General features: G+C 35.7%; 1 protein-coding gene across 1 annotated transcript in view; it reads right to left on the reverse strand.

The window, feature by feature from the left end:
• Window positions 1–1,234: 1,234 nt before the first annotated feature.
• Window positions 1,235–12,853, reverse strand: part of tmem104 (transmembrane protein 104) — a 58,201-nt gene continuing 46,582 nt past the window's right edge. Inside the window, exon 10 of the mRNA XM_051105845.1 lies at window positions 1,235–2,282. Coding sequence (XP_050961802.1) covers window positions 1,519–2,282 — 764 coding nt within the window. The 3' untranslated portion in view covers window positions 1,235–1,518. The remainder of the gene's footprint in view (window positions 2,283–12,853) is intronic.

Genomic DNA, 12,853 nt, shown 5'->3' on the forward strand with positions numbered 1-12,853 from the left:
ATAAAATAAGGGAAAATTATTTACATTTTATATTTTTAAACTTTGAAGTATTTATAAATCAGTGTAGCATATTTGCTGTTAATTTATGCATGGTAATTTGTAACAAATTTTTTTTTTAAAAAAATCACAATCACTGGATTATAGTATTTTAGCAGTTTTCTACTACTACCTAGTATTTTTTTACTCTATATTTTACAGAAATGAGAATCATTACTCAGTACAGATTTTGGGGTAAATGTGCGAAATTGTCCTCTAAATAACAATGTATGCAAAGACTTTTTTATTCTTATGCATATGATTTAATTGTATTTTTATTATTTTTATTTAATTTTGCTTTTGGGGTGAAGCATGACCTAGTCAAGTTTTTATGAGATTCACCTGACTGAAGAGGAAATTTAAAAATAACTTAAGAACAAACAAATGAAGTGATGTTTTGAATGAGCACATCATATAAGAGTTTTAAATAATGCTTTTGTTGTATCCTGACTTTTAGATTATCCACTAAAGGATTGTGGATTTGTAAGAGAAGAGTCACAAATCCAGTGCCAAAACTTGTTTTGGTCCCTTTTAAACACTGAATTAAAGGGATAGTTCAGCCAAAAATAAAAATTACCCCATGATACACTTACCATCAAGCCATCCTATGTGTATATGACTTCTTTCAGACAAATACAATCTGAGTTAGATTTAAAAATGTTTTGCCTTTTCTAAGCTTTATAATGGCAGTGAATGGGTGTTGAAATTTTGAAGTCCAATAAAGTGCATCCATCCATCATATAAAGTACTCCACATGGCTCCGGGAGGTTAATAAAGTCCTTCTGAAGTGAATCAATGTTTTTGAAAATGTGTAAGAAAAATATCCATATTTAAAACTTTAAAAACCGCAATCTCTAGCTTTCGCTAACTGTTGTATGTGCGTTTACAGCAAAGGAAACCTAGTCTCATCTTGGCTTATATCGCAATCCTCCAACATTTTTCTTTACCAATTCTGGTTTTGTACTTCTAATTTGTGACTGGTCTTTTGTTTTGTTCTTGCCTCTGCGTTTGTCACTGCATTCATCTGCAATCCTAAATCATCTGCTTGTGAAAGTGGCGGAAGCTAGATATTACGCTTTATAAAGCCTTAAATATGGATTTTTTTCATACACTAATGCATCACTTTGCTTCAGAAGGCTTTTATTAACCCCATGAGTCATGTGGACTACTTTTTATGATGGATGGATGCACTTCATTGGATTTCAAAATCTCAACAGCCATTCACTGCCATTATAAAGCTTGGAAGAGCCAGGACATTTTTTAATAATATAATTCTGACTGTAATCGTCTGAGAGAAGAAAGTAATATATACCTAGAATGGCTTGAAGGTGAATAAATCATGGGGTAAATTTAATTTTTGGGTAAACTATCCCTTTAAATTAGACTGAATGAAACTTCAGCTAATGCCATTCTCTTAATATATAACCTATACCAAAAATTAAAACAAAAACATGGCTTGACAAAACAAATCTACTTTTATACTCAGTTCTTGGTTTCCGTAAGAACAATATTAGCCGTCACAAACATTAGACAGAATGTTGCCCACAATATCACAAACCAAACCCAGAACGTATGATGAAAAGGTGACCGGTGCTTATTTACAGCATCCCTTCCCAACACGGGCTCTAGATGACGACGACTAAAATATACTAAGAACGCCGGGATGATATACTGAATGCCCGTTCCGGCATACGCCCCAGTGATACCCACAAGCGACTCCAGATCGTGAGTACAGAAGGCCACGATAATGGGCGGCACTATGGTAATGAGCGGGAAGACGATACGGTCCACCACCCAAGGGTATGTCCCGCCGTCCCGATGGAAGAGAGTCTTCCAGTTGTTGCGTAGCGTGACGGCTATTATGGGAAAGTTGGTGCTAATGGTGAAGACGGGAAAGAGGCCCAGGAAGTATCGCAACACCGGAATGCTCAGGACGTCGCAGTTATCGGTGAAATTTAAAGTGTACATGTCCCGCAGCAGAGAACTGTCAAAGCAGAATATGGCTGTGAGGGACAGCAGGCTGTAGAAGCACAGGATGAGGATGTAGTCGGCCATGACCAGGGCGCTCATGCGCTGTTTGTTGGAGATGGGCGTCACGAGCGAGGGCAGCGAGTGCTGGCACATGAACGAGTAGACGCAGACGCCAAAGAGGTTGGGCACACCTGAGATCTGAGCCACAGATGGGTGGCCCTCACTGTGGCCCTTGCCAATGCGAATCAAAGCCAGGATGATCATCATGGTGAATGCTGAAAGAAACACAGAGAAACTAGTGTAAAATAATTATAGAAAATCATGTAGCATCATAATTATATGAAGATAAGCACAATTACATGTCTTTAAAGGCTGTTTTCTTAAAATGTTTTTTTTTTAACTCTTTTCCTGCCAAGGTTTTTTAAAAAAAGTTGTCATCCACTGGGAGCATTTTTGATCATTGTTCACAAAACATTCATGGCCCTTTAAGACTATGTTGTTGTATCTGTTTTTTTCTAGCTTCAATCATTCTTTTTTTTATTCAACACTTGAATGTAGGCATGTTTCATAATTAAAAAAAAAAAAAACATTTTGAGCAAAAAAGCTGAGAAAAATACTACATCTGGATTATATTCAATACAATGATCAAAGCAATGATGCAGTAGATGGCTTCCATCAGCACCCCCAAAGCATGCACAGTCCTATAACACTTCCTCGACATTTCACTCAGTAACATTAGGCAGTATTTATTTATATGCTGTTTATTGTTGATGATCACATTATTTTTCATATGCATTTGCTTACATATTACATATCGCTTCTTTCTGCATCTTCCTTGCCTTGATTGGGAGATTCTGGACTCGAGATTCAGGAGATGCATAATAGCGTCCTTAGAGTATAATGTTGAAAACGTGGAAACACAGAAAATTCTGTATTTGGCGGAGAAGCAGTCTCATAAATAACAGAAAATTTTGTGTTTGGTGAGGAAGCACTGTCTTGTAAATAATCGAAAATTCTGTGTTTGGCAGGAAGCATCGTCTCATATTGGAAAATTCTGTGTTTGGCGGGAAGCGTTGTTTCATAAATAACCGAAAATTCTGTGTTTGGCGGGAAGTGTTGTCTCATATAAAACAATAAAACAAAACTTCCATGTTTGATGGGAAGCGTTGTTTCATAAATATCCGAAAATTCTGTGTTTGGAAGGAAGCATTGTCTCATAAATAATGGAAAATTCTGTGTTTGGCAGAAAGCGTTTTTTCATATAAAATGGAAAATTCTGTGTTTGGCGGGAAGTGTTGTCTTATAAGTAACGGAAAATTCTGTGTTTGGTGGGAAGTGTTGTCTCATAACGGAAAATTCAGTGTTTGGTGGGAAAGCGTTGCTTCATAAATAACCAAAAATTCTGTGTTTGGCGGGAAGCGATTTTTCATATAAAATGGAAAATTCTGTGTTTGGCGGGAAGTGTTGTCTCATAACGGAAAATTCCGTGTTTGGTGGGGAAGCGTTGTTTCATAAATAACTGAAAATTCTGTGTTTGGCGGGAAGCGATTTTTCATGTAAAATGGAAAATTCTGTGTTTGGCGGGAAGCGTTGTCTCAAATAACTGAAAATTCTGTGTTTGGCAGAAAGCGATGTTTCATAAATAACCAAAAATTCTGTGTTTGGCGGGAAGCGTTGTCTCAAATAACTGAAAATTCTGTGTTTGGCGGGAAGCGATGTTTCATAAATAACCGAAAATTCTGTGTTTGGCGGGAAGTGTTGTCTCATAACGGAAAATTCCGTGTTTGGTGGGGAAGCGTTGTTTCATAAATAACCGAAAATTCTGTGTTTGGCGGGAAGCGATTTTTCATGTAAAATGGAAAATTCTGTGTTTGGCGGGAAGCGTTGTCTCAAATAACTGAAAATTCTGTGTTTGGCGGGAAGCGATGTTTCATAAATAACCGAAAATTCTGTGTTTGGTGGGAAGTGTTGTCTAATAACGGAAAATTCCGTGTTTGGTGGGGAAGCGTTGTTTCATAAATAACCGAAAATTCTGTGTTTGGCGGGAAGCGATTTTTCATGTAAAATGGAAAATTCTGTGTTTGGCGGGAAGCGTTGTCTCAAATAACTGAAAATTCTGTGTTTGGCAGAAAGCGATGTTTCATAAATAACCGAAAATTCTGTGTTTGGCGGGAAGCGTTGTCTCAAATAACTGAAAATTCTGTGTTTGGCGGGAAGCGATGTTTCATAAATAACCGAAAATTCTGTGTTTGGTGGGAAGTGTTGTCTCATAACGGAAAATTCCGTGTTTGGTGGGGAAGCGTTGTTTCATAAATAACCGAAAATTCTGTGTTTGGTGGGAAGTGTTGTCTAATAACGGAAAATTCCGTGTTTGGTGGGGAAGCGTTGTTTCATAAATAACCGAAAATTCTGTGTTTGGCGGGAAGCGATTTTTCATGTAAAATGGAAAATTCTGTGTTTGGCGGGAAGCGTTGTCTCAAATAACTGAAAATTCTGTGTTTGGCAGAAAGCGATGTTTCATAAATAACCGAAAATTCTGTGTTTGGCGGGAAGCGTTGTCTCAAATAATTGCAAATTCTGTGTTTGGCAGAAAGCATCATCTCATAACGGAAAATTCTGTGTTTGGTGGGGAAGTGTTGTCTCATAAATAACAGAAAATTTGTTTGTGGTGGGGAAGCACTGTCTCATAACAGAAAATTCTGTGTTTGACAGTATGTGCCGTCTCATAAATAACGGTAAATTCTACATTTGGTGGGAAAGAGTTGAACACTAAGCCAGAAATCTCCACTTCAGTAACATTTTCATATACCAAACATCATAGTTTTATTCCTATCTACATTCTAGAAGTTTTTACAGAGGAGTTTGTTCATATATTATTTGCACAGTGACAATGTTTTTTTTTTCTGCCTGTTGACTGTATTTTCTATGGAAGTCTCGCCGCCAAATAAAAAAAAATAAAAGTAAAACAAAAGGTAACTGTGATTTTTTTTTGTCTCACAATTATGACTTTTTTCTCGCATCTCACAATTATGACTTTTTTCTCAGAATTGCAATTATAAGAAGTCCTTTTCCCCTCAAAATTGGACTTTATGACTCACAATTGCGAGTTCATATCTCACAATTCTGAGAGAAGAATTGCACAAAAAATCTCACAAATGTGAGAAAAAAAAAATCTAAATTGTGAGATGAAAAGTCACATACTAATTTTACTTTTTATTCAGTAGCAGAAACAGGCTTCAACAATTTTCTGATTTATGGAGTGATGAAAAGAGATATCCAAAAAACTCTTCAGTAAAAACATCTGACTTTAAGGTCATGTACAAACTGTAAAGTTACAGAAGTCATTTTGTGTGCATGGGACATAACTCTCTTGAAATTGTGATGACTGACAAGATGCCAACTATTACAATGTCTCATGCATTTGTTATCCACTATTTTTGACTAAACCAATATTACAGTAACCAAAAGACTTGTTTGGTTATATTAGCTAAACAACAGCTGACACAGCAATGCTTTTTAAGCATCTTTGGGCATGGTTTGGGCATGCCCAAACTATTTGGGCATGGTTTATAAAGATCTTTGCAAGATCTGGCAACACTGAGTTCCCTGTTCCTTGAGACCTTGTTCCCCAAGATTTCTTGCAATGTGGATACAAAAGTGCGAGACAATTCCACATCATTAACAACTAGTTTGATTGTAGTACTTCGGAAGTTGTCATTAACATTCATCATAGTGTTTCATCAATTAATTCTGTTTAAAAATTACTGTAAAATTACTGAACTGGGTGTAGAAAACGGGATTAAGCACTAAAAGATGAACATATCAAATTCAGCTGCAGTATGTACTTGCCTTGGCCTAATATGTCAGTATGAAACAAGAATTTTGAATCAATGTTTCCATTTAAACATCAGAAAACTTGTAAGATAACTGGGGAAGTATGGCGATATCTATAAGACATATTTTCCTGCGGTGTCTTGCTTTAATACTGTGTATTCATCTCACACATGAGTTTGCCAAGCTGAGATGATTATTTGTTAACACTGTCTGCCTAAAGCCGATTTTTAGAAATAACCCTTTTTTTGGTAGCCTGAATAGCCAAAAAAGCATGAAATCTGATTTCAACTAAATCAATCCAAGTCTCACGAGGACGTGACTTGAAATCCAGTTAAATTGGATTTGAGTAGATCCCTTTCAGCATGAACTGTACGAACAGATATCAAGTTTATCTTCCATCAATTGAGACACAACTAGATGTGGACTTTGTGTATGTTTTGTGCTTTATGAGTTGTCACGATGGACTACTGGTCTGTCCACATTGACAACTTGCTGCTCATATACTGCGTTTACACTGGAAGTCAGTGATGCAACAGTTGGAGTCTGTCAATGCTGTGGCTTGATGTACAGCTCAAAGCGTCCAATGTTCACCAAGCAAAGGCCAGTCAGCTGCTAAGTTCAAACCATAACTTCACTGCTTTGTTTAGCCAGAAATCCAAGGTATATAAAGTTAACTTTGGGTCATTTTAAAATAGAGTAACTTTAGTTTAATTTGAGTACTACAACCTACCTGCAAATTAAAAACTCTGGATAGCTAAGAGGACCGATAGTAATAACCAGGTCTCATCTTCTTTCCTAATGCATCACATGGCCAGTTCAGGGACTACAGATGTAAATCTGAGATGCTAGTCATCGTGATTTAAAGAGGAATCCATTATTGGGTCTGTCCACGCATGTGAGAGTCCAGCTGATGTGCAATTAATCGGAGGTGCTTGTGACAGCAGTGCTGACCCAAAGGTCTCCATTAGCATTAGTCCACACATGCTCATTCTGTGTTTGAAAAAGATTCATTCTTCCTGGCAGGAGTAAAACATTCTGGCAGCAAACAAGGGGCAGAGTGCATGTCACACTAATCTCAGTCTATTAACCAAGGGCAGGATGCATGTAAGGGGAATAAATAATTCACTAGTTGCAAATAACAAACAAAATAATCGCAGTGATGTTGCAGTAAAAGGGTATGTGTCTCAAGGGGGAGTGCATGCTGCCAGGAAAACTACAAATTACCTCATTTCAAGTACACAAATAACCAAACAACCACTATAAATGACTTTAGAAAGGCTTTGAAAGTAATCAAAATGCAGGATAAAGTGGAGAGAAAAAAAGAGTAACAAACACTGAATCTATAATGTAAGAGACAGGTCTCATTTTACACCAAACCAACAAGTCATTTGATCCATGTGAATGAAATGAAAACATTATAACAATATAAAACTGTTCATGACTGTCACATGATCCTTCTGATAATATAATGTAATGTAATGTAATGTAATAATTACAGTTCAGGTCAGTATGATTTATAAATGTTTTTGAAAGCAGTCTCCTCTGCTCACCAAGGCTGCATTTATTTGATAATAAATATAGTAAATCAGTAAATTATTTTAAAACATTATTACAGTTTAAAACCATTCGAGTGTCACATAATCCTTCCAAAACCATTCTAATATTCTGATCTGCTACTCACGATACATTTAACATTATTACTATAATATAACATAATATAATATAATATAATAAACATAACATAACATAACATAAAATAAAACAAAAAATATGGAAGGCCAAATTATTCAAAATTAAATCATTAAATAAATTTTGAAATACGTAAATAAATCATTAAATGCATAATATAATTATTAAAAGCATAAATAAATGAATAAATAAATATTTATTTAATTATTTATTATTTCATTCATTCATTTATTTATTGCCTCCACACTTCATTTTGAGGTTTACGGTTGTTGGCACATTACTCAACAAAAGTGGGCATCAATAAATAAATAAATAAATATTTATTTATACATGTTTTTATGCTTTCAGTAATTAAATTGCGCATTTAACAATTTATGTATTTTAACATTTATTTAATTTTGAGAAAATTAACAAATAATTAATTAATTTTGTTGATGAATAGAAAGTTCACAAGCACAGCAATTATTTGAAATGCTCCAAAATAGAAATAAATAAATAAATAAACAAACAAAAAATAAATTCAGTACGATACACTTTTGACTGGTAGTGTATATTGATATTTTAAATATAAAATAAATAAATAAAATACAAATAGATTACATAATAATCATAATAATAATCATAATAATAATAAGAATAATAGAAATTCACATCTGTCAGGCTATAGAACGTTGTACCATCACAGACATATCAGCTAAGAAAGGGCGATAAAATATAGAACACACAGCCAAAGGCAAACAACTGCATTAACAGGTAACCTTCATTGTGCAATATGCTTAATATAGCAAAACAGATACGCAAGAGCTCGACTAGAGGACAAATGTAGACGTACACAATAATGGGACTGCAAATCACTGGGGGAAACGCCAGAGACAGATAATGTAACCGAAGAACCAACTGGAGAGGATAGAAGCATGAAAGAGATGTAGTCAGATTCAAGATGCATTACTCCTTTTTATAACAATAGCGGAGTACAAAAAGTCTCGCACCGAAAGAATAGAAGGGTAGAGTATAAAAAAGAAAAGAAAATCAAGGGCACACTTAATCCAAATTCTCCTGACATCTCCTGAAACGACTCAAGTCATTGTATAGACGCTTAACCTTCAGCACAGAGGCCTTTTGTTGTTTAGGGATGAGATGTGATTGCATCCCGCCACATACGGCATAGCGATTCATCACACAAGCTATAAATTCCCTCAGTGTACATGCTGATGGCCATGGAAAATGCCGCTGGTATCTATGTCTTCAAGTCTTATTTATCAAGATATGTCTGTATCTGACACCAGCGGCAGCACAGCCTGGTCGGAAGACACCGCACAGGTAGAGTGAATATTTATATTTTATATAGAGGCAAATATTTAAAAATAATAAATGCAGCAAAGTCAAACTTGTCATTGCATTGCAATCAAAATGACCCTGATTGCTAAAGCTTCCCCAAAGGAAGGCGTGTTGGGTTTTGAAGGACGCTCTTCATTAACAAAGCACCCGTGAGATGTTGAGTCACATGACCAGCTGTGACCATCAAGTGTGAATGGAGGACGGTGAATGGCGAGTACACTAGGCAGACGTCAAAAACATGCCATATGTGAAAGCATCATCAATCATCATCCATAAACTTGCAGTCCAAAACAACTTGCAGTAATCGTGATTTTGCCAAGTAGGACACACTCTTGGATCAACAACCTTGCTTGCTTGTCCTGGAACATTCCTTTCAAACAATCAGGTTTCAAGGAACTATATATATATATATATATATATACACACATACATATACATATATTTATACAACAGTTCTTTCTGGTCCTCAAATCTGATTGGCTAAGAGGAGTGTGATATTCTAGTGATATCAGAACTCCAACCGCTTCACCGTTTGTTTCACTCCACTTGCGGTGTTTCTCACAGTGAGTATCATGGCGGACGCCCAAATCCGCTATAGTTTTTCTATAACAGTATGTAGTTTTAAGAACTTTTTAGGTGAGAATGTACCTGTCAATAATGAAAATTTACTTCTACCACATTTTCAGAGATGTGAGCTCCAGGACGGCAGCAGCTGTTCAGCGCTCAGAAACCCGCCGAGAGCAGCCTCACCATGATAAACATGATATATAATTCATTTTGGGTGGCGACAAAAGGCTGTTTTTATGATTGAGTCAGCAGTAAAGACTTTTATATTGAAAGAGACTGAAACAGGGTTGTAAACAAGGAAGTTTTTAGGAATTTTTAATTTTTAATTTCAACAACAGCTTGTAAGACGCAGCCAACAAATCGGAAATCACCTTTAACAGATGAAAGGATAGTACAACAAAGATATCGCTTTCCTCAGCGAACATTCAAACTAATGGTTTATTGTGAATACGAGATTGAGCTGAAGAATTAATGCTGTATCAGATGCAGGTAATCACACGCATCCAGTCTATCTCTCTCATAATACTACATGATACAGTAAGCTTTTAATACAGTAATACAATAATACAATAATACAATAATAATCTTTCAATGAAACAACTCAATGTAGTTCTAAAGTAACATTTTCGAATTAGTAACAGAGGCTTGGTCTCAGCTGTTAAACTGTCAAACTGAGATTTGAATTAATGGCGGAATCAGTTCAGGAAGTAGTTTGCACAAAATATGTTTTTTAAAGACACTATGTTGTTGTTTCTTATGTATTTACACCCTTGTGCCACTGAACTGTTGTATAAACACAATATCAGACTCGTAGCCGTGTGATATGGCTTTATATCGGCGCGCTGTGATTACCTATGGCCGAATCACAGCCGTGGCGATATACAGACATATCGCGCTGCTACTCGTGTGATATTGCTATAATATAAATATCAATAAATAAAGAGATACACTACTAGAAAAAAGCATGGGGCCAGCAAGATTTTTTTTTTTAAGTTATATTTCTGGGGGTTTTGCCTTTATCTGATAGGACAGTTGAGAGCAGACAGGAAAGCAATGGGTGAAGAGAGGAGGGCAGGATCGGCAAAGGACCTCGAGACGGGAATCGAACTCGGATCGCCGGCAGGACAGTTGCTCTATATGTCGGCACACTAACCACTGGGCTATCGGTGCCGACAGGCCAGCAAGATTTCTATTTCAAATACATGCTGTTCTTTTGAACTTTCTATTTATTAATGAATCCTGAAAAAAATGGATGATGGTTGACACAATAGTATTAAGCAGCACAACAAGAAATGGTTCTTGAGCAGCAAATCAGCATATTAGAATGATTTCTGAAGGATCATGTGACGCTGAAGACTGGAGTAATGATGCTGAAAATGCAGGAATAAATGACTTCTTAATATATATCTTTAAATAGAAACCAGTTATTTTAAATTGTAATAATATTTTATAATATTACTGTATTTTTTTTTTTTTATCAAACGCATTCAGTCTTGGCGAGCATAAGAGACTTCTTTAACACCTACAGTATGCAGCACCACAGCGTCCGTTCTAACAGTCCATTCTGTACTGGAAAAAAGTCATTTGGAATGACCATGAATTGATTTTTGAACTGTCTTTGTGATATAGTTCTGGTAATTATTGAATGAAAGTGCTTATGTGACAGAGGGCGAATATACAGGGTACACACATCTTCCTAATCGCATAAACTTTATTCTGTACCTAATTGTTAAAGTAATTAAAGTTTTAACAGGAACTCATTAAGGAAGGAAATGTGGACATCAATACATAGCATAGGCTTAAGAGTGTGCAAAATTTAAGACGTCTATTTTACCCCAGTTTACACAAAAAAACAACAACAGAGCATCCGCACTATGGACAGCCCAAGCCATTTCAGACCAATTGATGATCCTCTGAAATTTTCAAGCAAATGAGCGAGTGGTTTTATGGTCTGTTAAGGAACGCAGGGCATGGTAGTTTGTAGCTTGTCCATATTGCAGGCCCTGCTAAATGAGAGGCGCCAACACATTTTCCTTGAGAGCAATTTTCAGGCTCTATGAGCTGAACCATTGCCCGGGGTATTCATTAAGGCACAGCTATATTTCAGAACACCTTGAGACTACACTGCCGCACAATATCCCACACTGATGCTGTTCCAGATCCAGCACCTTTTACAGTATATCTGACCTATAAAAGCACTATGAATTCTCAATGGATGCCTATTAATATGGGGAAAACCCTTAACATTTAAATAGTATTGGAGCTTTATCCTTATAGTGGTGCTGCTGTTCACACAGTCTATCTGAAATAAAGTTGCACCTAACTGATCAAATTTATATAGAAAATAATTAAAACTCTGGTGATGTCACAGTGATGTAGTGTAGTGAAAAAAAGCATTAGAAAAAAACGACTGAGGTCACAGTGATCTGTGTGAAAAGTGTAAAATCCAAACTCTCAAAAACAAGAAAGAACTTCATTAAATGTTGTATCGATGTTGTCAAATCGATTAATCACAATTAATCGCATCCAAAGTTAAAGCTTGTTTACATAATTTTTGTGTTCTGTTATTTAGATTAGTGCCGTCAATTTTAAAAAATAACTAATCAATCGCTAATTTTTCTGAAATTAATCACGATTAATCGTGTTTCATTTAAGTTTTTAAATATAAAAATATATGCAATAATTTCACATTTCAAAATCTTTAAATTAAGTAGAAACAACATAAAGACAGCATATTTTTAATATTCTTTAATATTCATCTAAACAAACACAGTAAACACATATTATATAAACAAGCTTTTATTTTGAATGCGATTAGTTGCGATTAATCGATTTGACAACACTAGTTTTAATAGTTATATTATCATCTGTAAATGCTATAAATTCGCATTTTTCATTTTGCTAACAGCTCATCTTGACAGCAAGCAAGTCTCTGTTAAACCTCTGCTGCATTAGCTATGTTTCCATCACCCTGTTTTTATGCGCTTTTTGAAGTATCGCATTAGAAATGAGTGATGAAAACACCAAAATTCAAATTCAAATTCAAAAAAAAAAAAAAAAAAAAAAATCACTTAATTCGCAAAAATGTTTAATACTCACTTGAGGTGGTTTTTCAAATTATGTGAAAAAGGGTTAATTCAAATAATGGGAGAGGGAAATGCATTTTGTGAATAAATTCCTCCACGCACACCAAACAAGTCATGTGACTTTTGGCTATGGGACGGGATAACTTGACTAACCAGCGGAGCGATCTCATTGAAATCTGAGATTTTGTTTCATATCAAAAGTAACAAAGCACAAAGCTTAGCCTACTGCGATTTAATTGACAGGAGGCGCAGTACGTACTTTTTTTTAACCCAGCCCTAGCATATTTAGCTGTTTTTAGTGGCCTCCGCTTTCATTGCTGGGTGTGGTGTTG

This window comes from Labeo rohita, chromosome 3 (genome assembly GCF_022985175.1).
Source record: "Labeo rohita strain BAU-BD-2019 chromosome 3, IGBB_LRoh.1.0, whole genome shotgun sequence".
Lineage (NCBI taxonomy): Eukaryota > Metazoa > Chordata > Actinopteri > Cypriniformes > Cyprinidae > Labeo > Labeo rohita.